The sequence below is a fragment of the Haliotis cracherodii genome, unplaced genomic scaffold (genome assembly GCF_022045235.1).
Source record: "Haliotis cracherodii isolate W230 unplaced genomic scaffold, xgHalCrac1.p SCAF_10, whole genome shotgun sequence".
Taxonomy (NCBI): Eukaryota; Metazoa; Mollusca; class Gastropoda; order Lepetellida; family Haliotidae; genus Haliotis; species Haliotis cracherodii.
In genome coordinates, this window is record NW_027266265.1 from 56,330,548 (window position 1) to 56,353,047 (window position 22,500).

Genomic DNA, 22,500 nt, shown 5'->3' on the forward strand with positions numbered 1-22,500 from the left:
CAGAGCAGACAGCAGGATCGAGGTTCCAATCCGAGCCCCTCAGAAACGAGCAGCAGTGATTGACGCTCAGCGATCGCCATGGAAACCAAGCCTGTACATATTGTAACATAGACCTCCGCGGGAGACTAACTTATTCTATTTTTAATGTCAATTTTTATGAAAATATTGACGAAAATAGAGCATTGATATAAATAGCCTGAAAGTATAGAATATTTTTTGAAAAATATTTGTTGTAAAAACTGTGGAACCAAAGGTTGTGTGCGGAAAAGGTCATGTGACCTGGACATGGGTGTAATTATCAAGCTATTTAATTACCGGTGATTTAACAACCACAATGTATGTACATGGAATTTCAGCAGAGCGGAAACTGTCGTCTACTTGTTTGGATAATGGTACGTTAATGACCAGTTGCAAGAAATGCAACTTGTAAGGAATCTCATTTTTATGTCTGTGGCCATACTTCCATCTCAGTTTCGGAGACATTCCATGCGTGAATGTTGTTACTGTGTGTATTCAATGGTACTGTTACATATGAGATGCATATACTACTAAAAAAAAGTTAAGGACCACCCGATTCTTTTATATTACTATAGTTTTTAATCTGTTCTCGCATGACTGATTCATTTATAGTAATTTGAAAGAATTGTTCTTAATTTTATTTGAGTAGTATAAAATGACTTTCCACTAAAAAAAATATGACAATATGTTGTAATGATGAATGTATAACATGACTAGAAAATGTTGATATTTATTACACTGTGTTATGTTTGGTCAGTAAGTTCTGGTGGATTTTGAGGGCATAACAATAGAAATGCATGTTATGAAATGATATTGTATGCTTGTTAAGAGGTGCATATTGTTATAAGTTATTTTCATAAATGAATTTTGTTAACAGAATGAAATGTTATTTGCTCAATAATGTAGCCAAAGTCCAGCCATTATCAGTATCACTTTTTTAGTTTTTAAGATTATGTTTTGAAAAAACACAATAAACCATCAAAGCCAGTAGGGCACATTACTTTAATGTAAGAAGACTGGGGCACTTTACTTTGATATAAGAAGACTGGGCACATTACTTTGATATAAGAAGACTGGGGCACATTACTTTGATATAAGAAGACTGGGGCACATTACTTTAATATATGAAGACTGGGGCACATTACTTTGATATAAGAAAACTGGGGCACATTACTTTAATATATGAAGACTGGGGCACATTATTTTTATATAAGAAAACTGGGGCACATTACTTTGATATAAGAAAACTGGGGCACATTACTTTAATATATGAAGACTGGGGCACATTACTTTAATACAAGAAGACTGGGGCACATTATTTTGAGGGAAAACTGGGGCACATTACTTTGATAGGAGAAGACTGGGGCACATTACTTTGATAGGAGAAGACTGGGGCACATTACTTTGATAAGAGAAGACAGGGGCACATTTCATGGGGGTAATTCAATCTGCTTGCGTAGGCTGTTGAAACTGGGCCATCTACAGTCACAAGGTACACAGTAGATCTAGCATGTCAATGCCTGTTACCCCAGAGCTTGTTTGGCTTAAAGGCAGTCCAGTGGATTAAAGGTACACATGTCGGCCTGTCACACTACACTAAAATTCCTGGGTTTGGTTCCAATATGGTTGTAATTGTAAAGCCAACTCTTCGTGGACCTCATTCAACAAAATTGATTTAATCCCCTTATCCATCACCGGTTGTGCCCCTATGATTGTAGAAGATATAGGCGCTAGCACGGCAGTCTAGGTACTTGCGATGATATGTGGCTCCTGAGAACCTGTGTTCTTTTCCCTGTTAATACAATTACAAATATGGCAGAAAAAATAGAGTTAAAAATTAATCGATGGGTGTTGGAGTATTTATTATTGAAGTAGTTTTGTAATGAACAAATCAGGGATGTGTGAGTCAAGAGCTTAATAAGAAAGTTGTTGGGTAAACCTCACTACAGTGTTTACTTGTTTTGCCTGACTATGACACATTATTTTTGTAAGAAAATAGAGGTAAATCAGCTTGAAAACCTGTGCCCAGCACTTGATGCTGTATCTGGAGTGACACAGTTTGGGTTTCTATTTGGTTGTTATGTTCAGAGTATAGGTCTCGTATGTAAGTTTTGGTACCATGTGTTGGAAGTATTTTGGTATGAAAATAATCATTGTATCATTTCAAAGTAATGTTGATTCTTAAATACGAATGATATCATATTGTTAGCTTGAAAGAATAATGTGTGTAATTTGTCTACCCTCGTATGTGGCCACGGGTGGCCCTGTCATGTAAGGTGATGTACATGTGGGTTGTGGGTTCGAATCCCGGTTTGCCCTGATTTAGTTTCTAGGTTTGTCAGCACCATACCCGTGCTCGTGGGTTTCACCAAAGTGGTAAACGTCTGAGACCTGCATCACTCTGGGCTTTCCTCTCACATTAAGCTGACACGCCATGATATAGCTGAAATACTGTTAACAGCGGCATTAAACCCAACTCACTTACCCTCATATAATAGTCAGTGTCCGAATTCAGTGTGTTACTTTCTGAATCTCAACACAAGAATAGAGGTTACAGTTACATATATATCATATATTTATGAAAATATTTTTTCTGAGTACCTATTATGAAATATTTCATGCCACATTGTTATGAAAGGAATTCAACGTCCAAGGTTTTACTTGAACCTGACTGATTTGTGCCGTGACAACTGCAGTCTCTCCATGTACTGCTGTGTGATTGTCCACAGGCCAGACCAACTTGATAACTAGTTCATACTTCAACCCTTAACATACATGAAGGCAGGAGTGGAAATTAAAGTTAAAATTTTATAAAACCTAGATGACAATATGTAGTAATGTGTTGTGCACATTTCATGCCCCTTTTGGGGTTTCATATTTTATGTGAAAAAGCAAACTTATCATTTCAGGTATATGTAGTCAAAATGTCAATGTTACTGTCAATTCTGAGATGCTAGACACATATCACTAGACATGGTTAATCCCTATAGGGTGGTGGGTGGGGAGGCTGACGGCTGGATCTGTAGCAAGTTATTAAGTTGGTCTGGCCTTATATGTTATTTATTTATGCAGCTGAGTATGGCTCACTCTAGTTGATGTTGTTTTGATTGATATCAAAACAAATTATTCCAAGGAATGTTGGTTGATAATCAACTGAGGGGATATATGAAACTTTGTATGTAGGCTGATATTCCTAGAGTTTAGTTAGCACTCAGCAAAAGCCCTATACTGTTTGATTGTAGGGAGTTATGTGACTGTATTCCCGACTTAGACAATGAGCAACATTGTTGTAGACGTTGCACTATGATAACTTCACATTCGATGGTTCTAGCACATGGACTTGAGCGTTAATCCTGTGCTTATGGATGTAGTTACACCTGGTGCAACCTGTTTTTAAAGTTGCACACTTCCAGCAAGTTTACATGCACTTGTGCAACCTGTAAAATTGAAATTGCACTGTTGTTAGGTAGTAAACACAAACCCTCATGGCGAACTTGGTTCTAGTCTTCTCTGACAAGCATTATCATCAAAGCATTGTGTGGAATAATCCATTATTCATTATAAGCAAGAAATTGCTTAAGTCAAATATTTTTGCATTTCTTAGATTTTGACATGTTTCTATAGTTTTCAGTTTTACAAAAATATATGTTTATTGAAATATTACTTTTATATTTTGTCATTATCCTTTTGGACAAGTCTATGTTTTTTATACTTATGTTCTAGGTGAAAGATTAGGTCAGATTGTTTCTTTAGTTCTGAAAGCTTTCATTGCTTTTGAGAAATAGGTAGTTCTTGTTTTTAAATGAACTTAGTATAACTATTTTTGTTTATTATTTAATTTCCCCTAACCTAAATTATTTCCAGTATTGGCTTAGCATATGTTAAACAAGATGTAATTATAAACCAAGATCTCTTGTGACGTCCAGTGTGACATTGCGCGATGTGTGACATATTAATGTGTCACACGTGTAGTCAGTTGTGTCACATATTCTATTTTAACATCTGCATAACATTTTACAATACGGACGTGTGCAATCAGTGGATCGTGAGGCCCTGCAGCTGGTGGGCGGTCAGCTACAGTCAGCTGATACTAGTGAGTCAGCATGTTATGGTTTATCGGACATTGTGATTCAGTGATTTCTCTCTCATTTTGATATTGGTTCTTGGCCCCATTTAACAAAGACATTTTTGCGCTTTTGGACTATTGTATGGCTGTTGTGAGATATAGAAGATGTCTAAATTGTAAGGCTTTAAGGAGAAGTAGTTCATCCTAAACATTTCATGAAGCAGTTCTGATTCATATATCTATGTTAAGGTAAAGCAATTTACATTATTCATGTATATGTGTTTAGGTGAAGCACTTCTGATTCATATATATGTGTCAACGAAAAGCATTTGCATTGTCATATATATGTCCTAAGTTAAAACAATTCTGATTGTCGTAAGTCTGTGTTAAAGTGAAACAGTTGCGACTGTCGTAAGTCTGTTATCAGAAGTATTGTATCAGCTATCTCACATGGAGTTGTGATGATGACAGAGCTTTGTCAAATACGACAATCATAAATGACAAAAAGTAAACAACAAAATAAAGAAAGTAGACTTTATTCCAATTTTAGAAAGTCAATTAAATCACATAATGGTAATTTCCAACATGTTTTATTTCATGGGATGTAAAACATGATATTGCTGTATGCAGCATAGAGTGGGATGAGACTGTGTTGCCGTGTGTCGTGATCCATATTTCCCCTTCTGTCTGTGCAGCCATGAACTCTATACCTATCAGTGCCTTATTGTTCTCTCGTTCCCTGTTGATGTTATTGTTATACTTTTTTCTCACGTTCATGGCTTGGAACACTTCATGTTGAGTCGAGATTCTTGCTCTCACTCACACATTGTCTGCCATGGCTTGGAACAGTTCCCATTGAATTGAGATGCTTGTTCTAGCTCATGTTTTGGCCGACGCGGCTTAGAATACTTCGCGATGAATCGAGATGCTTGTTCTAGCTCATGTTTTGGCCGACGCGGCTTAGAATACTTCGCGATGAATCGAGATGCTTGCTCTCACTCACTCATTCATTGGCTCACACGGCTAGGAACAGTTCACAATGAAACATCCTTCAATCAAGACACACTAAATGGGATGGATTGTGCTGGTTGTGATACAACAAAATATTATTCTGTATTCCATCATCATTTATCTTTTTGGTTCTTTCGCGCATTATTAAATTATTTTAACATCCCTCTATCTAACATGTTATGTTATAGGTAAACAAATTCTACGGCACAGTGTAAACATCAGGACATTAATACTCATCATTTATGCTGATTTAGACTTGTCCGAACTCATGAACACTTCTTGTTGCGTCATTCTATTGTTCTAACCGTGTATTATTTCCCACTAACACTTTCCGCCAACTAGCTGAAATCTCTCATCAACATGAACTATTCCACTGTCATTGTGCATTTCTGCGTGATTCCACTTCGATGTGTAGTTGGTTGTGTTTGCAAGGTTGCTCCTCGTCAGCGTTGAAATACTACTACTACTACTACTACTACAACTACTACTACTACTACTACTACTACTGGGTCGGTTGAGTAGCCTAGTGGTTAAAGCGTTCGCTCATCACGCCGAAGACCAGGGTTCGATTCTTGACATGGGTACAATGTGTGAAGCCCATTTCTGGTGTCCCCCGCCGTGATATTGCTGCAATATTGCTTAAAGTGGCGTTAAACACACACACACACACACCCCTACTACTACTACTACTACTACTACTACTACTGTAGCTGATAAAGCTTCGGGTGACATGGAATTTGCTTCATTATCTTAGGGCATTATGAAATCAATATGTGTATAAGTATTAAATAATATTTTAAAAATGTACGCACAAAGTGTATACAACAGTAATAAGTATTAAGGATTAATCACAGCCGTGGAAAGGAAACACAGGGATCGCTATCATAGTGGATGTAAGCCAGCTGTAGCCTTGTAGGGATGAATGTCCGATGACAGTCGTATGAAGCTAGTTCATTAAGAATATGGTTCTAATATATTTTCATAGAATCAGATTGTGTTGATATGTTTTATATTTTTCATTGCAATCATTATATTTGTTTCTCAGTCATTTCATGAGATTTTTTATGTACATGTATTAGATTGTTTATGAAGATCTACTTAACTCTATCAGCTGTTAAAACCTTGCCTCTATCATAGGACTTTGTGGTGATTCAATGGAGCAGAAACAGTCGGCATAGCTTTAATTAATGATTTAATCATTTATGCACAATGCTGAACAGAAACGATTGAAAGGACATATTTTTTATACTCCCTGGGAATGAGGATTTAGTAAGATGAGAAATATTGCAGTATCATTGAGGATTGTAGTGCATACTAACAGAAATATGGTAATCAGTTATTAAGATATAATAGACGAAAAAGAGCCTGTTTTGGGTGAATATTGAATTGGAAAAGTTTTGATTGTTTAATGTTTGTGAACAATTTTCAATCCCACTTTATTAAGGATAGACTACATGGTGACTATGTGGAGGTATGGTTTCAACAACTGAAGGACTTGTGCAATATGTTGTGTGCTGATAGTCAGTGGACACTGCAATGTCAAACAATGCAAGCATTGTTGTAGAACTACAAAGTATTATTGCTTCTGTTGGTTTGAGTTGCCTCCCTTGAGGTTTGAGTTGCCTCCCTTGAAAAGCCTAGAAATGTCTTTCGCTAACTTTGTAGTGATAGCTTGAGTCAGAAAACACTGACACTATCGACAGTGAATGAATCATGTTTTTAAATCATTTCAAATCTGACATTCCATGTGTTGTAAAAAGATTTTGTCTGAGTTTGAATTTGCTTTTGCTGTCAACAAGAGATTTATCATAACCTTGTCTTAGAAAATACAAAACTTGACTGCTTTTACACGAGTATGGTTTAGGAGCTTCTAATTATCATGTGATGTTTTTGTCAGTATTTTAAGAACTATGTTAATTTTTTATGTCGCAAAGATCCCACTTGAACACTGGCATATTTTACACAATTTTGATCTTAGTTACATATCGTGTGAAGAATTCACACATTCAGCGTAAAGTTGCCAACTCAGCTCGTTGTTCACTCAGTGTATATTTTTATTAAATTTCTACTTCATTGTCATACTGATGTTAGTCATTGATTAAATAGTATCCTTCAAATAGAAATCCTCTATATTCTCCCAACTGAGGCCGGGGTTGTCCCTCTTTGCCAGGGTGTGGAGGTTACCAGAAGGTGCCACGCCCTCCTGGCAGGGTAGGGATAGTCACCCTGACTCAACACAGTGTTTGGGGTGCCACAGTCACTTGGGTGGTCATCCCATCCCAAAATAGGTGAGGGATGGTCTCCCTGCATTGATGGGTGGCCTCCACCTCCCTTGCAAGGGTGTGGCACCCGTCTGTACTGTGACAAGACTTGTCTGGAGACCGCTGTGGCTAATGGGTTCTGTATGCAGGTATATTTATCATGGAATATAGATTGAAAATAAATATGAAAGAACAAAATGTGTTTGTTATACTAATGTTTCTTTTGGAAGAGGGTGGTGTGGTAGCCTAGTGGTTTAAGCATTGGCTCATAAGGTCGAAGACCCGGGTTCGATTCCCCATTGAGAACAATGTGTGAAGCCCATTTTCTGGTGTCCCCCGCCACGATATTGCTGGAATATTGCTAAAAGCGGCGTAAAACCATACTCAGTCACTTGCTCTTTTGGAAGAGAAAAATACGCAGTGGCAACACCACCTGTTTTTGAGTGAGTGAGTGAATGAGAATAAATATACTCCGAGTAAGCTGTGGTAACCATATCCTTGTGCTGCTCCCTATGTTGCTGTTGATGTGTCGCTACCCAGAGCTGCTGTCTGTTCCACATTGATTTCCTAATAGATCCCAGATCCAAATCTGCATCACACTCTATATGCTTCAGCAACGTGCAGGCATTGACAAATGATACATTCAACCTGCAGCTTCCTGAGACACTGGCCTTCAAATACAAGTACTTATATTTTAGATCATGCAAGAAACTGGGAAAACCAGGTGACAAGCATGGTGTACTGGGGACCTATTCTGTCCATGAATCCCATGAGGTGACAAGCATGGTGTACTGGGGACCAATTCTGTCCATGAATGCCATAAGGTGACAAGCATGGTGAAATGGGGACCTATTCTGTCTATGAATCCCATGAGGTGACAAGCATGGTGTACTGGGGACCTATTCTGTCCATGAATCCCATGAGGTGACAAGCATGTTGTACTGGGGACCTATTCTGTCCATGAATCCCATGAGGTGACAAGCATGGCATTCTGGGGACCTATTCTGTCCATGAATCCCTTAAAGAGACAAGCATGGTGTACTGGGGACCTATTCTGTCTATGAATCCCATGAGGTGACAAGCATGGTGTACTGGGGACCTATTCTGTCCATGAATGCCATGAGGTGACAAGCATGGTGAACTGGGGACCTGCTCTGTCCACGAATCCCATGAGGTGACAAGCATGGTGTACTGGGGACCTGCTCTGTCCATGAATCCCATGAGGTGACAAGCATGGTGTACTGGGGACCTATTCTGTCCATGAATCCCTTAAAGAGATAAGCATGGTGAACTGGGGACCTGCTCTGTCCATGAATCCCATGAGGTGACAAGCATGGTGTACTGGGGACCTATTCTGTCCATGAATCCCATAAAGATACAAGCATGGTGTACTGGGGACCTATTCTGTCCATGAATGCCATGAGGTGACAAGCATGGTGTACTGGGGACCTGCTCTGTCCACGAATCCCATGAGGTGACAAGCATGGTGTACTGGGGACCTATTCTGTCTATGAATCCCATGAGGTGACAAGCATGGTTAACTGGGGACCAATTCTGTCCATGAATCCCATGAGGTGACAAGCATGGTGTACTGGGGACCTTTTCTGTCTATGAATCCCATGAGGTGACAAACATGGTGTACTGGGGACCTATTCTGTCTATGAATCCCATGAGGTGACAAGCATGGTGAACTGGGGACCAATTCTGGCCATGAATCCCATGAGGTGACAAGCATGGTGTACTGGGGACCTATTCTGTCTATGAATCCCATGAGGTGACAAACATGGTGTACTGGGGACCTATTCTGTCTATGAATCCCATGAGGTGACAAACATGGTGTACTGGGGACCTATTCTGTCTATGAATCCCATGAGGTGACAAACATGGTGTACTGGGGACCTATTCTGTCTATGAATCCCATGAGGTGACAAGCATGGTGAACTGGGGACCTATTCTGTCCATGAATCCCATGAGGTGACAAGCATGGTGAACTGGGGACCAATTCTGGCCATGAATCCCATGAGGTGACAAGCATGGTGAACTGGGGACCAATTCTGGCCATGAATCCCATGAGGTGACAAGCATGGTGTACTGGGGACCTATTCTGTCTATGAATCCCATGAGGTGACAAGCATGGTGAACTGGGGACCTATTCTGGCCATGAATCCCATGAGGTGACAAGCATGGTGAACTGGGGACCTATTCTGGCCATGAATCCCATGAGGTGACAAGCATGTGTACGTGAACATCTGACAATGAGTGAGTGAACAGTATATGTTTTTACAGCAGTGTCACTGTGGACTGTGGGTTGTCAGGCCTGGGACATACAAATATGAGCGCAGGGATCCACACAATGATGACACAACATCGTCTTGGCCTTGCCAGTTTTTCCCATCCTAGTTTTCTCCTGACTTGTCAGGTATGGTGTCCACACAATCTGCATTCAGCATTCTCTTTCAGCATGTACAATGCACCATAACATATCTTACTATATATAGTATAATAGGATTATTTCTATTTTTAATCATGTATCATATAAAACGTTTTTAAGAACAAACTGTAAACAATTCATCAACCATATGTTGGAAAATCCTCATCCTCAAGTTTTGTGGAAATGTCCTTGAAAGGATTAATTGCTAATTTTGTAGATGTCTATGATATAATCAGAAAACTTAGTGGGTGAAAATAGAACATCACCGGGACTCTGCATGCTGAAATGTGTTGGTCCTACGACTTGAAAAAACCCCTAACCAAATATTAAGTTAAAAGATCAACATACATCCTCAAAATAATATTAAAAACTGTCATATGGTGAATATTACTTGAAACTATGTACTAAAAACCAAAGTGTCTTTTCACTTTTGGAAAAAAACAAACTGCAGAGGGAATTAGACCTCCAAGAGTTATCTCCCCTGGATCAGCCACTGATGTGGGTCTATTCTCCAATGACTGAAACGGGCTCCTTTGCAGATATGCATACCAGATACTTCCTAACTGATCTTGTGGTAGAGGAATGGACAGTGAGTTAGTGAGTTGATGGGTACTGGGTGAGTGTGTTGCACTGATTAGTAAGTATTTGTTGTCCATGGATTAAGCAAGTGTGTGCATGGATGAGTACTGGTGATTTTGCATTTGGTATTTGTCCGTGGTTTGTTTGTTTGTTTCACGACATACTCAGCAATATTCCTGCTATATGACGGCTGTCTGGTTTGGTTGATTTTCATTGTCGGTGGATTATTAAGTGTATGCACAGATGAATTAGTGAATGAGTGGATTGATACTGAGTGAGTGTTGCATTGGCTGGTGATTATTGTCTGAGGAGTGAGCAGGGATCAGGGCTGGGATGATACATCAACACGATCCTATACGTATCACAATACCTTGCTCACGATCCGATACATATCACAATACCTTGCTCAAGATCCTATACGTATCACAATACCTTGCTCACGATCCTATACGTATCACAATACCTTGCTTACGATCCAATACGTATCACAATACCTTGCTCACAATCCGATACGTATCACAATACCTTGCTCACGATCCTATACGTATCACAATACCTTGCTCACAATCCGATACGTATCACAATACCTTGCTCACGATCCTATACGTATCACAATACCTTGCTTACGATCCGATACGTATCACAATACCTTGCTCACAATCCGATACGTATCACAATACCTTGCTCACGATCCTATACGTATCACAATACCTTGCTCACGATCCTATACGTATCACAATACCTTGCTCACGATCCTATACGTATCACAATACCTTGCTCACGATCCAATACGTATCACAATACCTTGCTCACGATCCAATACGTATCACAATACCTTGCTCACGATCCTATACGTATCACGATACCTTGCTCACAATCCGATACGTATCATGATACCTTGCTTACGATCAGATACGTATGACAATACCTTGCTCACAATCCGATACGTATCACAATACCTTGCTCACGATCCTATACGTATCACAATACCTTGCTCACGATCCGATACGTATCACAATACCTTGCTCACGATCCTATACGTATCACGATACCTTGCTCACGATCCGATACGTATCACGATACCTTGCTCACGATCCAATACGTATCACGATACCTTAGTCACGATCCAATACGTATCACGATACTTGCACATGCCCTTATCTGTGGTCCATAAGCCCCGTTTCATACACAGGATGGCCAAATCCCTGGCACACTAACGATTTACAGCTGGCAGTGACAGTGGATGAAAATATTTTCCTTTTCACTACTCATTTTCACTAGTAATTAGTGTTTGGTGTAACATTTATTAAAAAATACATTCATGGTAAGAATCAATACTTCTTACATGCTGTGCGACTGTGATCGATACGCGTACTGAAAAGTAAAAATTTGCGATCCACTGATGCATCAGTGCATCGTCTCTCGTCCCACGAGTGAGGATGGTTTTGTGTCCGGCTGTCAAACGGGACATGGTTTTACATATGAAGGTTCTGCTTACTGATATTGAACACAAAACACAGAACAAGTCCAGTGATATAATTTATTGCTGTACAAGTTGTTCAAAGCTTCAGGTAACACAAATGTATGAAAACTGGGTGGCAGCCATGGTGACATGTTTGACAGTGAAATCAACACAAGGTGATATGATACAGGTGGTCACAGAGGATCATAGGTGGTCACAGCGGATCACAGGTGGCCACAGAGGATCACAGGTGGCCACTGAGGATCACAGGTGGTCACACAGGATCACAGGTGGTCACAGAGGATAACAGGTGGTCACAGAGGATCGCAGGTGGTCACAGAGGATCGCAGGTGGCCACTGAGGATCACAGGTGGTCACAGAGGATCACAGGTGGTCACACAGAATCACAGGTGGTCACACAGGATCATAAGTGGTCACAGACGAACACAGGTGGTCACAGCGGATCACAGGTGGTCACAGTGGATCACAGGTGGTCACAGAGGATCACAGGTGGTCACAGCAGATCACAGGTGGTCACAGAGGATCACAGGTGGCCACTGAGGATCACAGGTGGTCACAGTGGATCACAGGTGGTCACAGCGGATCACAGGTGGTCACAGCGGATCACAGGTGGTCACAGCGGATCACAGGTGGTCACAGTGGATCACAGGTGGTCACAGCGGATCACAGATGGTCACAGAGGATCACAGGTGGTCACAGAGGATCACAGGTGGCCACTGAGGATCACAGGTGGTCACAGTGGATCACAGGTGGTCACAGTAGATCACAGGTGGTCACAGCAGATCACAGGTGGTCACAGTGGATCACAGGTGGTCACAGCGGATCACAGGTGGTCACAGAGGATCACAGGTGGTCACAGAGGATCACAGGTGGTCACAGAGGATCATAGTGGTCACAGTGGATCACAGGTGGTCACAGAGGATCACAGGTGGTCACAGCGGATCATAGTGGTCACAGCGGATCACAGGTGGTCACAGAGTATCACAGGTGGTCACAGTGGATCACAGGTGGTCAAAGTGGATCACAGGTGGTCAAAGTGGATCACAGGTGGTCACAGAGGATCACAGGTGGTCACAGAGGATCACAGGTGGTCAAAGTGGATCACAGGTGGTCACAGCGGATCACAGGTGGTCAAAGTGGATCACAGGTGGTCACAGCGGATCACAAGTGGTCACACAGAATCACAGGTGGTGACACAGGATCACAGGTGGTGACACAGGATCACAGGACCACAAGGATACAGTCATGAAGAAATAGCCCTCTATCATTTAGTTGAGGAACATGTAGTAAGGTTACATTGGTTAGTCAACTCACATTTCATTGTGGCAGGTAGGTAGTTTTTCAAACAGGGATCAGTTTTATGATGCCCTTCCTCAAGTTGGTATTGATATATATAACTTAGATCTCAAATATTTCCAAAATCTTGTTCTATCAAAGGTAACTGTAAATTGCTGCCAAAATATCTACATTCCTTCAACCAAACATCAAGGGTAGAATGTATATACTTTCAAGTGTGCTACTGGCCACTCGCAAAATCTCTCGCTGTGCCCTTTGGAATTTGACCAACAAGAAAATTCTTTTGATCCATTTTTTAACTTTGATGAGTGTCATTTCACTTTCAGCAAGATAATAACCAGCTGTGCCTGGACTGACAAACTCTCTCAGTCCATGAACCCAAGGTTTATTTCTTACTGCAGATGAAAGTCAAGTGTGTATATACTCACTGCCAAGAGAAACATGAATGCCATACATGTTGGTTAAAATATGAAGACTTACTCATATTAAACAAATATTACATTTGTCCGATGCACGAATGAACTTAATGTTATCTTGTGTGAACCAACGCTCGTGAACGCATCACATGTGACGTCATAGATCCATGGCTCAAATCACACCATATGTCTCCTGCAGGATTAGTATGTTAAGTTTGAAAACCACGTGCAGCATATTGTGATAAAAATAAAGTCACTCTGCTGTAACACTTGACTGATTGTTAGTTTTAATTGGTGCACATTGGAAACATCACTTCTCAAAATATTTCTATAATTCGCGTTTCGTTTGGCGGTGAGTATATATATGTTCATAACTTTGCATGCCCAGCTACTTGTGTGAAAGAACACTTATCACTGGCTTGTTATTATCATCGTCACAAGATGCTTGTATTACCTCCATTCAGTGTGGAGCCTCTCCAGGACTCATATCCAGCGCTTACAGAATATTCACACCAGGCATAGAAACTCTACACTTATCGGAAACATTTCCTTAAATTAAACCAGAATGATTATTTAACAAGAAAAACATATTTAATTTACATCATCTTTTCACAGAGTTAATAATGCATTAAACTCCCATGTTGTAGAATATACATTAATACACACAACCGACTTGATTTGACAGCAAGAAATATATTAAATAATCTCCTTCATATACAGAAGTAAGTTAATGTGATGAATGTCCACATTGTGAGAGTGGTGAAGGACGAGAGACACAATGATGCTGACTATGATATTATCACAGTTGTGTGAAGGCACTAACAATGGAACAATCACTTCATTGTCTCCAGTGAGTGAGTGAGTGAGTGAGGGAGGGACTGAGATGATTTTTAACAGAGGACAGGCTTCACAAATTGTATCATGTGGGGATTCAAACCCAAGACTTCTCAGTGCCCCCAGTCAGTGCTGTAACCACTAGGCTACCCACCCACACCTGTAATATTCATCTTATCAGTTTGTGAAGAACCTTACTTCCTTAACATGTTCAAGGTGAGCAATAATTTTACGTATGAAATTGGTTTAGAGTGAGTGAGTATGGTTTTACGCAACTTTTAGCAATATTCCAACAATGTCACGGCGGGGACACCAGAAATGAACTTCACACATTGGAAAAGTCACTCTTGAATCAGATAGTCAACATCTGATGTAACTGATCATTGGGCACTATGAACCCAGTCCTTAGTCCAAAACTTCACCATACTTATTTCAGATTAACTTCACTATATTTACTACTTCACAATATTTACTTGTGAATAACATCACCATATTTAGTTATTTACTGAATATTAATTTCACCATATTTACTGGTGAATAACATCACCATATTTAGTTATTTACTGAATATTAATTTCACCATATTTACTGGTGAATAACATCACCATATTTAAGGCATATTAACTTCACCATAATTACAGCTTAACTTCACCATATTTACTGCAAATTAGCTTCACCATATTTACAGCTAAACTTCACCATATATACAGCTGATCTAAGGTGCATTATAAACTTTGAACATAACTAATTTTGAACTGTCCTTGGAATTAGATATAAAGTGACAAGTCAATATTAATCAGAAAACAAAGACTTAATGTAAGAATACAGAAGTGGTCAGTGGGATGGTAGCATTTTGAAACCATGAAGAAGATTTTAAAAATCTTACAAACAAATATTTTTGCCAAAAAAAATCAGTTCCATGCTAATGCCCATACTCTGAATGACATATTATTTGATTGGCTATATGTGTTTGAAGTCTTTGGCTGTAACCAGAAATATATCACATTTGGCAAAGTAAAGCTCTACAGGTGTATTTGGTTGAAGTGATTAGAAAATTAATTCTCATACCATGTATGTGTATCAATAAAACAAAACCCTTCCCTTTGTAAAATGAACAACAGTGAGTGAGTGAGTGAGTTGGGTTTAACGTCGCTTTGAACAGTATTCCAGTTATATCACGGCATGTCAGCTTAATGTGGGAGGAAAGCCCGAAGTGATGCACTTTGGTGAAACCCACGAACACGAGTTTGGTGCTGACAAACCTAGAAACATAATCGGGGCGAACCAGGATTTAAACCCACGATCACCGAAAGACAACTCTGCACAGCGATATGCGGTGCCTTAGACGACTGGGGAGTGCCCAAAAAATGAACGACAAAATCCTGAAAATGAATTATATATTACAAGAATGTTAATTCTTTTAGAAAGAAAATACATTCATGTTCATCTATAGAAGGAGAATTAGGGAGATTCTTTCACAGATTTGTCTTGAAGTAAATATCAAATGGATGGAATGAAATATTGAGGAATTTAAGTGATGAAGTCTCAGAGCCTCTTGACACAAGTGATGAAGTCTCAGAGCCTCTTGACACAAGTGAAGAAGCCTCAGAGCCTCTTGACACAAGTGATAAAGCCTCAGAGCCTCTTGACACAAGTGATGAAGCCTCAGAGCCTCTTGACACAAGTGATGAAGCCTCAGAGCCTCTTGACACAAGTGAAGAAGCCTCAGAGCCTCTTGACACAAGTGAAGAAGCCTCAGAGCCTCTTGACACAAGTGAAGAAGCCTCAGAGCCTCTTGACTCAAGTGATGAAGCTTCAGAGCCTCTTGACACAAGTGATGAGGAAAGAAAGTTAGAATTATTCAAAATGAGTGTGAATACACGGCTTTCAAAGTTATGACATCCTAATTAAATAATGGAATGGTTACTAGGCAACTCTTACACTATCTAGATTGCCATGGTGCCTGCTTGTGCAATCAACAGCATCAATAACATCTCAACTCATAATGCTGCAGAAACTCAATGAACATTTTCCCACAATGGTTGATTAGACATTGTTTTCAGATCAGCACCTTCGAAAAATAAAGACTGATTTCTAAGATTTTTTCTGAGTTTGAAAATATTAACAATGTTAACAGCCCCCAAAATACCACATTGTTCGAAATTCCCGAACACAGAAGAGCATCAGTGAGAAAATACAAACCGGGTATATGTCATTCAAGATTTCAGAATATATTGATGAGAATGAAAACTACCTTCAATGTGTCTGCAACCCAAGTACCTAACACAGGTGTCAATGTGTCCAACATTGCAAGTACCTGACACAGGTGCCAAAGTGTCCGACATTGCAAGTACCTGACACAGGTGTCAATGTGTCTGCAGCTCCAAGTAACTGACACAGGTGTCAATGTGTCTGCAGCTCCAAGTAACTGACACAGGTGTCAATGTGTCTGCAGCTCCAAGTAACTGGCACAGGTGTCAATGTGTCCGACACTGCAAATACCTGACACAGGTGTCAATGTGTCCGACACTGCAAGCACCTGAAACAGGTGTCAATATGTCCGACACTGCAACTATTTGAAACAGGTGTCAATGTGTCCGACACTGCAAATACCTGACACAGGTGTCAATGTGTCCGACACTGCAAGTAACTGACACAGGTGTCAATGTGTCCGACACTGCAAGTAACTGACACAGGTGTCAATGTGTCCGACACTGCAAGTAACTGACACAGGTGTCAATGTATCCGACACTGCAAGCACCTGACACAGGTGTCAATGTATCCGACACTGCAAGTACCTGACACAGGTGTCAATGTATCCGACACTGCAAGCACCTGACACAGGTGTCAATGTGTCCGACACTGCAAGTACCTGACACAGGTGTCAATGTGTCCGACACTGCAAGTACCTGACACAGGTGTCAATGTGTCCGACACTGCAGGTACCTGACACAGGTGTCAATGGGACACGTGAAACAGTAGGAAATAAGACTCATGTTTTGAAACAGTCGCACAAATAATGTCAAACACTCTTGTACCCAAATATATACTGGCTGATAGAAGTGAAGAAAATGAAGTACTCGTGCCGATCATGTTCAAGTTGAAACATCTTGCATAGGTCACTCCACACTGGGTCAAATCAATGTGATTTGTAATTTCATATGGACAAGTAGACTGCTGACATTATGAATCATGGATTGGAAGTGGACAGTATATTTAATGTTTTTGTAGTCTTTCCCCTCTTCCTGAAATCTAACTGATTGTCTGTACACTCCAAATGGACACATAAAAAAGATGAGATAGCGCATCATATTTCAAATCTGGGGTGTTACCTTAACACTAACCATCAAGGTCACACGTCTGTTTACTTGCCTTAAGGTTTTTTACAGGACAACACTTGTCAGTAGGTGCCAAAAGAGAGAAAAAAAAAAGCACTTCAATTTATTCTTTCTTCTCCTTCTCTACCGGTTGGCTGGTATAAAAAATACAAAGTGGTTCAACGTGGGAGGAGAGCCTGCAACACAGCTGACGAACCAAGCGGGAACACTGTTGTGCACCCATGCATCGTATCAATTCCAGGAACAACAAAAAACTTTATTTGGAATCCCAAATTATATATATCTCAACTCAAGGGGTACTTGTTTAGAAGATATGTCTTGGTGCAATATGCTGTCAGCTTTTCGGCAGGATAAAAGAAAGAGCAAATTAAAAATAATATTTCCCCATTTCAACAAAATTTACTGTCAGCCGATCCATAAAACAAGTAAAAAATGTGTGGCCTCAGATTCAGCATGTTCTGTTTATCGATAAACATGACTATCCATATATTGATCTCAAAGTGGGCCAATGTTCCAGCTCTTTGTGTAGGGTACTAATTAATGACAGTTTGATTTACACAACTCAACCTCAGACAGGGATACTGATATATTTCATACTGTTTTATAACTCAAAGGACAGTAACTTATTGAAATGTGTGTTTTGATGTCTTTACTTACTCCAAGTTAAAACTGTATAAGCTCATTGACATTATCACATACTACTAGACTGACAACATATCCAAGCTATTAGTCACCCGCTGTCTTCAAATGGCGACTCAGAATATCCCTGTAAAGTTTGCAGAGAAACAAAATGGGTTTTGAACAACTTGAATCAAATTAAAAATATTCATTTTTTGCGAACAGCAGTTCATATCATATCGTCAAACCACAGCATCGCAATATCCTTATTAAGCAATATTGATAAGGGACTCTCAGGTAGGATGATACACACAGAATGAGTTACTGATGTGGGCTTTATAGTAGTTTGTGCAATATTCCAGCGATATCACAGCAGGGGACACCAGAAATGAGCTTCACACATTGTACCCATGTGGGAAATCGAACCCAGGTCTTCAGCGTGAGCAAATGCTTAAACCACAAGGCCACTCCATCGCCCTCGATACATACAAAAGTTCCAGGATATATAGGACTGTTCCAGAGTGATGACATAATCAGGTGAGTAAGAAAACCACCGTACATCCCTCCCTGAAAATATGTGGTAATAAACCCCTTAATAACATATGTACATAAATACTTGTCCTGTGGGTATATAAAATGTTACATCCTGACATAACGGTATTGTGTAATGGGGAGTAGATGCTGTGTATTCTGAGATCTTGTATTGAGACACACAATAATAGGTTTTAGTAGCTGACCATATTTACTGAACTTGCATAATTACTGGTATTTGTAAGCATAAGTGTGGACCTCTTCAACTAATCAGATGTCAAGAGTCATCATACATTGGAATAAACTACTCAATAAATAATATAACAAATGTCTGTTTAACATGCGAGGCTGTGGTATAACTGTCTATACATCCATCTCAGCTCTTGACAATAAAGCACAGTTGACGGTCTCATCAGATTCATCATCCAGTGCAGTAAAACAGGCTTGCAACCAACTCCAAGGGACATCAGAAACTTGTTACATCCAGGAAGAGTCTTCCAAAATCATGTCCTTCATTTTTGGTCTTTACTTTTTTTCCCTGTTGTGTTAATTTGTTAGAGAGTGTCATGTGACAAAGAGGTTTTTGATTCAACCATGATGGTGACTGACTGACAACTTAATCATTGCAAGTTTGTTACTCACTTAAGTTAATATTGATGTTTAGGTAAGTTTACCAAATCAGTTGATTTACTCGTCACCATGGTACAGTAATACAGTCAAGAAATTGTTTCTGGACCACTTAGAGTGCTATATCCATGTTCCAATGTATATGTGCTTGTAATGTTTTTGCTAATTTTATGGATTCAGCCACTACCAAACTAAAACAGGTTCACATGCCAAGCAACCATTCATGAACGCAATCTATCAGTATATACAAACTGGGGAAAAGAAATGGCATTTTCATTTTCATCAACACTGAAACACTTAAGCACTTATTTGATTCACTCAAAACAAACACAGGTTATAAACTTTATAACCTGTTCAATCAGTAGCTCACTCAATACCTCTCTTATACAAATAATAGTGTGATGTTTGTGAAATGAATTTCATAATCTTATTTCACAAGCAGTGTAACATGGCCATTATATATCAATCACCCATTACTACCAGCTACCCCTCAATCTGGAAAGTAAGTTCTTCCAGTCTGTGTACAGCTCAGTCAATGATTGGTATTGAGGGGTGTTAGGTTGTTGGAAGGACGTACAAATGCTGGGCCACATGAACACTGGAAAACAGACAGGAGTCACGGCACACCAAGGTCACATGCTTGCTGGACTGACTGGAAAGAAACTTGTCACCCTTTCATGCATCAGTCAGAGACACAGAACACCAGGACTGGAGACTCCCATCATGGCATGGTGTCATTTAGAGCACATATTCACAGACCTGGACCAATACAGCTTCACATAGATGCATCGTATCTGAAGGTCATAAATTTGTGTGAGGTCATAAACATTGTTGCTTTGTCTTTTGATCTGGAATTCTTACTTCATTCAGATTCACGCATCAAGTATCAACCAATGCAGTAGTTGTCTCATCACAACACCATCCAGCTGAGTCAACCTGGCTGTAGACATCTTGTTGCCATTGATCCAAGAGGACCGTCAAGCCCACTTATCCCCACACTGTAGACATCTTGTTGCCATGATGGCCGTCAAGCCCACTGATCCCCACACTGTAGACATCTTGTTGCCATGATGGCCGTCAAGCCCACTGATCCCCACACTGTAGACATCTTGTTGCCATGAGGACCGTCAAGCCCACTGATCCCAGACAATGGACATCTTGTTGCCATGAGGACCGTCAAGCCCACTGATCCCAGACAATGGACATCTTGTTGCCATGAGGGCCGTCAAGCCCACTGATCCCAGACAATGGACATCTTGTTGCCATGAGGACCGTCAAGCCCACTGATCCCAGACAATGGACATCTTGTTGCCATGAGGGCCGTCAAGCCCACTGATCCCAGACAATGGACATCTTGTTGCCATGAGGACCGTCAAGCCCACTGATCCCAGACAATGGACATCTTGTTGCCATGAGGACCGTCGAGCCCACTGATCCCAGACAATGGACATCTTGTTGCCACGGATCCTTGAGGACCGTCAAGCCCACTGATCGCAGACAATGGACATCTTGTTGCCACGGATCCTTGAGGACCGTCAAGCCCACTGATCGCAGACAATGGACATCTTGTTGCCACGGATCCTTGAGGACCGTCAAGCCCACTGATCGCAGACAATGGACATCTTGTTGCCACGGATCCTTGAGGACCGTCAAGCCCACTGATCCCAGACAATGGACATCTTGTTGCCATGAGGGCCGTCAAGCCCACTGATCCCAGACAATGGACATCTTGTTGCCGGGGATCCTTGAGGACCGTCAAGCCCACTGATCGCACACAATGGACATCTTGTTGCCACGGATCCTTGAGGACCGTCAAGCCCACTGATCCCAGACAATGGACACCTTGTTGCCATGAGGACCGTCAAGCCCACTGATCCCAGACAATGGACATCTTGTTGCCGGGGATCCTTGAGGACCGTCAAGCCCACTGATCGCACACAATGGACATCTTGTTGCCACGGATCCTTGAGGACCGTCAAGCCCACTGATCCCAGACAATGGACATCTTGTTGCCATGAGGACCGTCAAGCCCACTGATCCAAGACAATGGACATCTTGTTGCCACGGATCCTTGAGGACCGTCAAGCCCACTGATCGCAGACAATGGACATCTTGTTGCCACGGATCCTTGAGGACCGTCAAGCCCACTGATCCCAGACAATGGACATCTTGTTGCCACGGATCCTTGAGGACCAACAAGCCCACTGACCCACATCTTGTCACCATGGATTCAGAGTACTTGACAATTATACAGATTCCAGAAAACAGGCTTGTCTTATATGTATATCTTACCCTATAGTATCTTAAGCCATTCAGCAATGATGAATCAGACACTGTCCAGTTAAGCTGCACACTCTATCCAGTTAATGTTCAGACACTATCCAGTTAATTTCCAGCCACTGTCTAGTCTAGTCAAGCCGCAGTCACTGTCTAGTCAAGCTGAAGACACCAGCCCTCCCTCCCCCATCTTCCAGCCCACGTCTGTCACTGGTGAACTCTCTTGATGTTGACGCCGTGTCCCTGCAGGCCTACTGCCATCAGTCCAGGGTGCCCATGAGAAGCATCACTTGCTTGAAGGTGCTGCCAAGCTTGCCGGCCAGTCCCTGCCTCTTCTCCAGCAACAGACGGATGTCCATCAGCGCCATGTAGCAGGTGTGACACTTCTGGTGCCTGTCAACACATACACTCACATTTCAACACTGATTTGTTTGTTTGTTCTTAAAGTCAAATTAGAGCTGCTCAGGGTGTATCTGGCCCCAAGTCAGCAGCAAATGACAGTAAAAATTCAAATTTGAGGTGAGGTGAAATGGGGTTTAACGTCGCGTCGAAGATTATTGCACTTATATAATGACGTGCATGTACTTGTGTGTGTTTGTGTGGCTGCTTGTACTAGTCCGGACTGATGCCGATTTATAGTGCTAGCTCACTGAGATACCATGCTGCAGTTTAACATGAACACCCCACTCAGACACAGTATACTGACTCCGAGCC

At 40.9% G+C, this 22,500-nt stretch overlaps 3 protein-coding genes across 5 annotated transcripts in view; 2 read left to right on the plus strand and 1 right to left on the minus strand.

The window, feature by feature from the left end:
* Positions 1-7,544, plus strand: part of LOC139454553 (core-binding factor subunit beta-like) — a 56,498-nt gene extending 48,954 nt beyond the window's left edge. For all 3 annotated transcript variants that reach the window (XM_071236338.1, XM_071236339.1, XM_071236341.1), the window contains one exon: positions 4-7,544. In XM_071236338.1, coding sequence (XP_071092439.1) covers positions 4-106 — 103 coding nt within the window. In that variant the 3' untranslated portion in view covers positions 107-7,544. The remainder of the gene's footprint in view (positions 1-3) is intronic.
* Positions 7,545-8,639: 1,095 nt separating this feature from the next.
* Positions 8,640-16,860, plus strand: LOC139453911 (mucin-22-like). Its single transcript, XM_071235357.1, has 4 exons — positions 8,640-8,680; positions 12,019-12,618; positions 15,961-16,245; positions 16,851-16,860. Exons 1-4 carry the CDS (start codon positions 8,640-8,642, stop codon positions 16,858-16,860), a joined length of 936 nt encoding a protein of 311 aa, XP_071091458.1.
* LOC139454554 (katanin p80 WD40 repeat-containing subunit B1-like) overlaps positions 13,025-22,500 on the minus strand; it is a 43,273-nt gene continuing 33,797 nt past the window's right edge. The window contains exon 22 of the mRNA XM_071236342.1: positions 13,025-22,179. Within this exon, the coding sequence (XP_071092443.1) occupies positions 22,047-22,179 (133 nt within the window). The 3' untranslated portion in view covers positions 13,025-22,046. The remainder of the gene's footprint in view (positions 22,180-22,500) is intronic.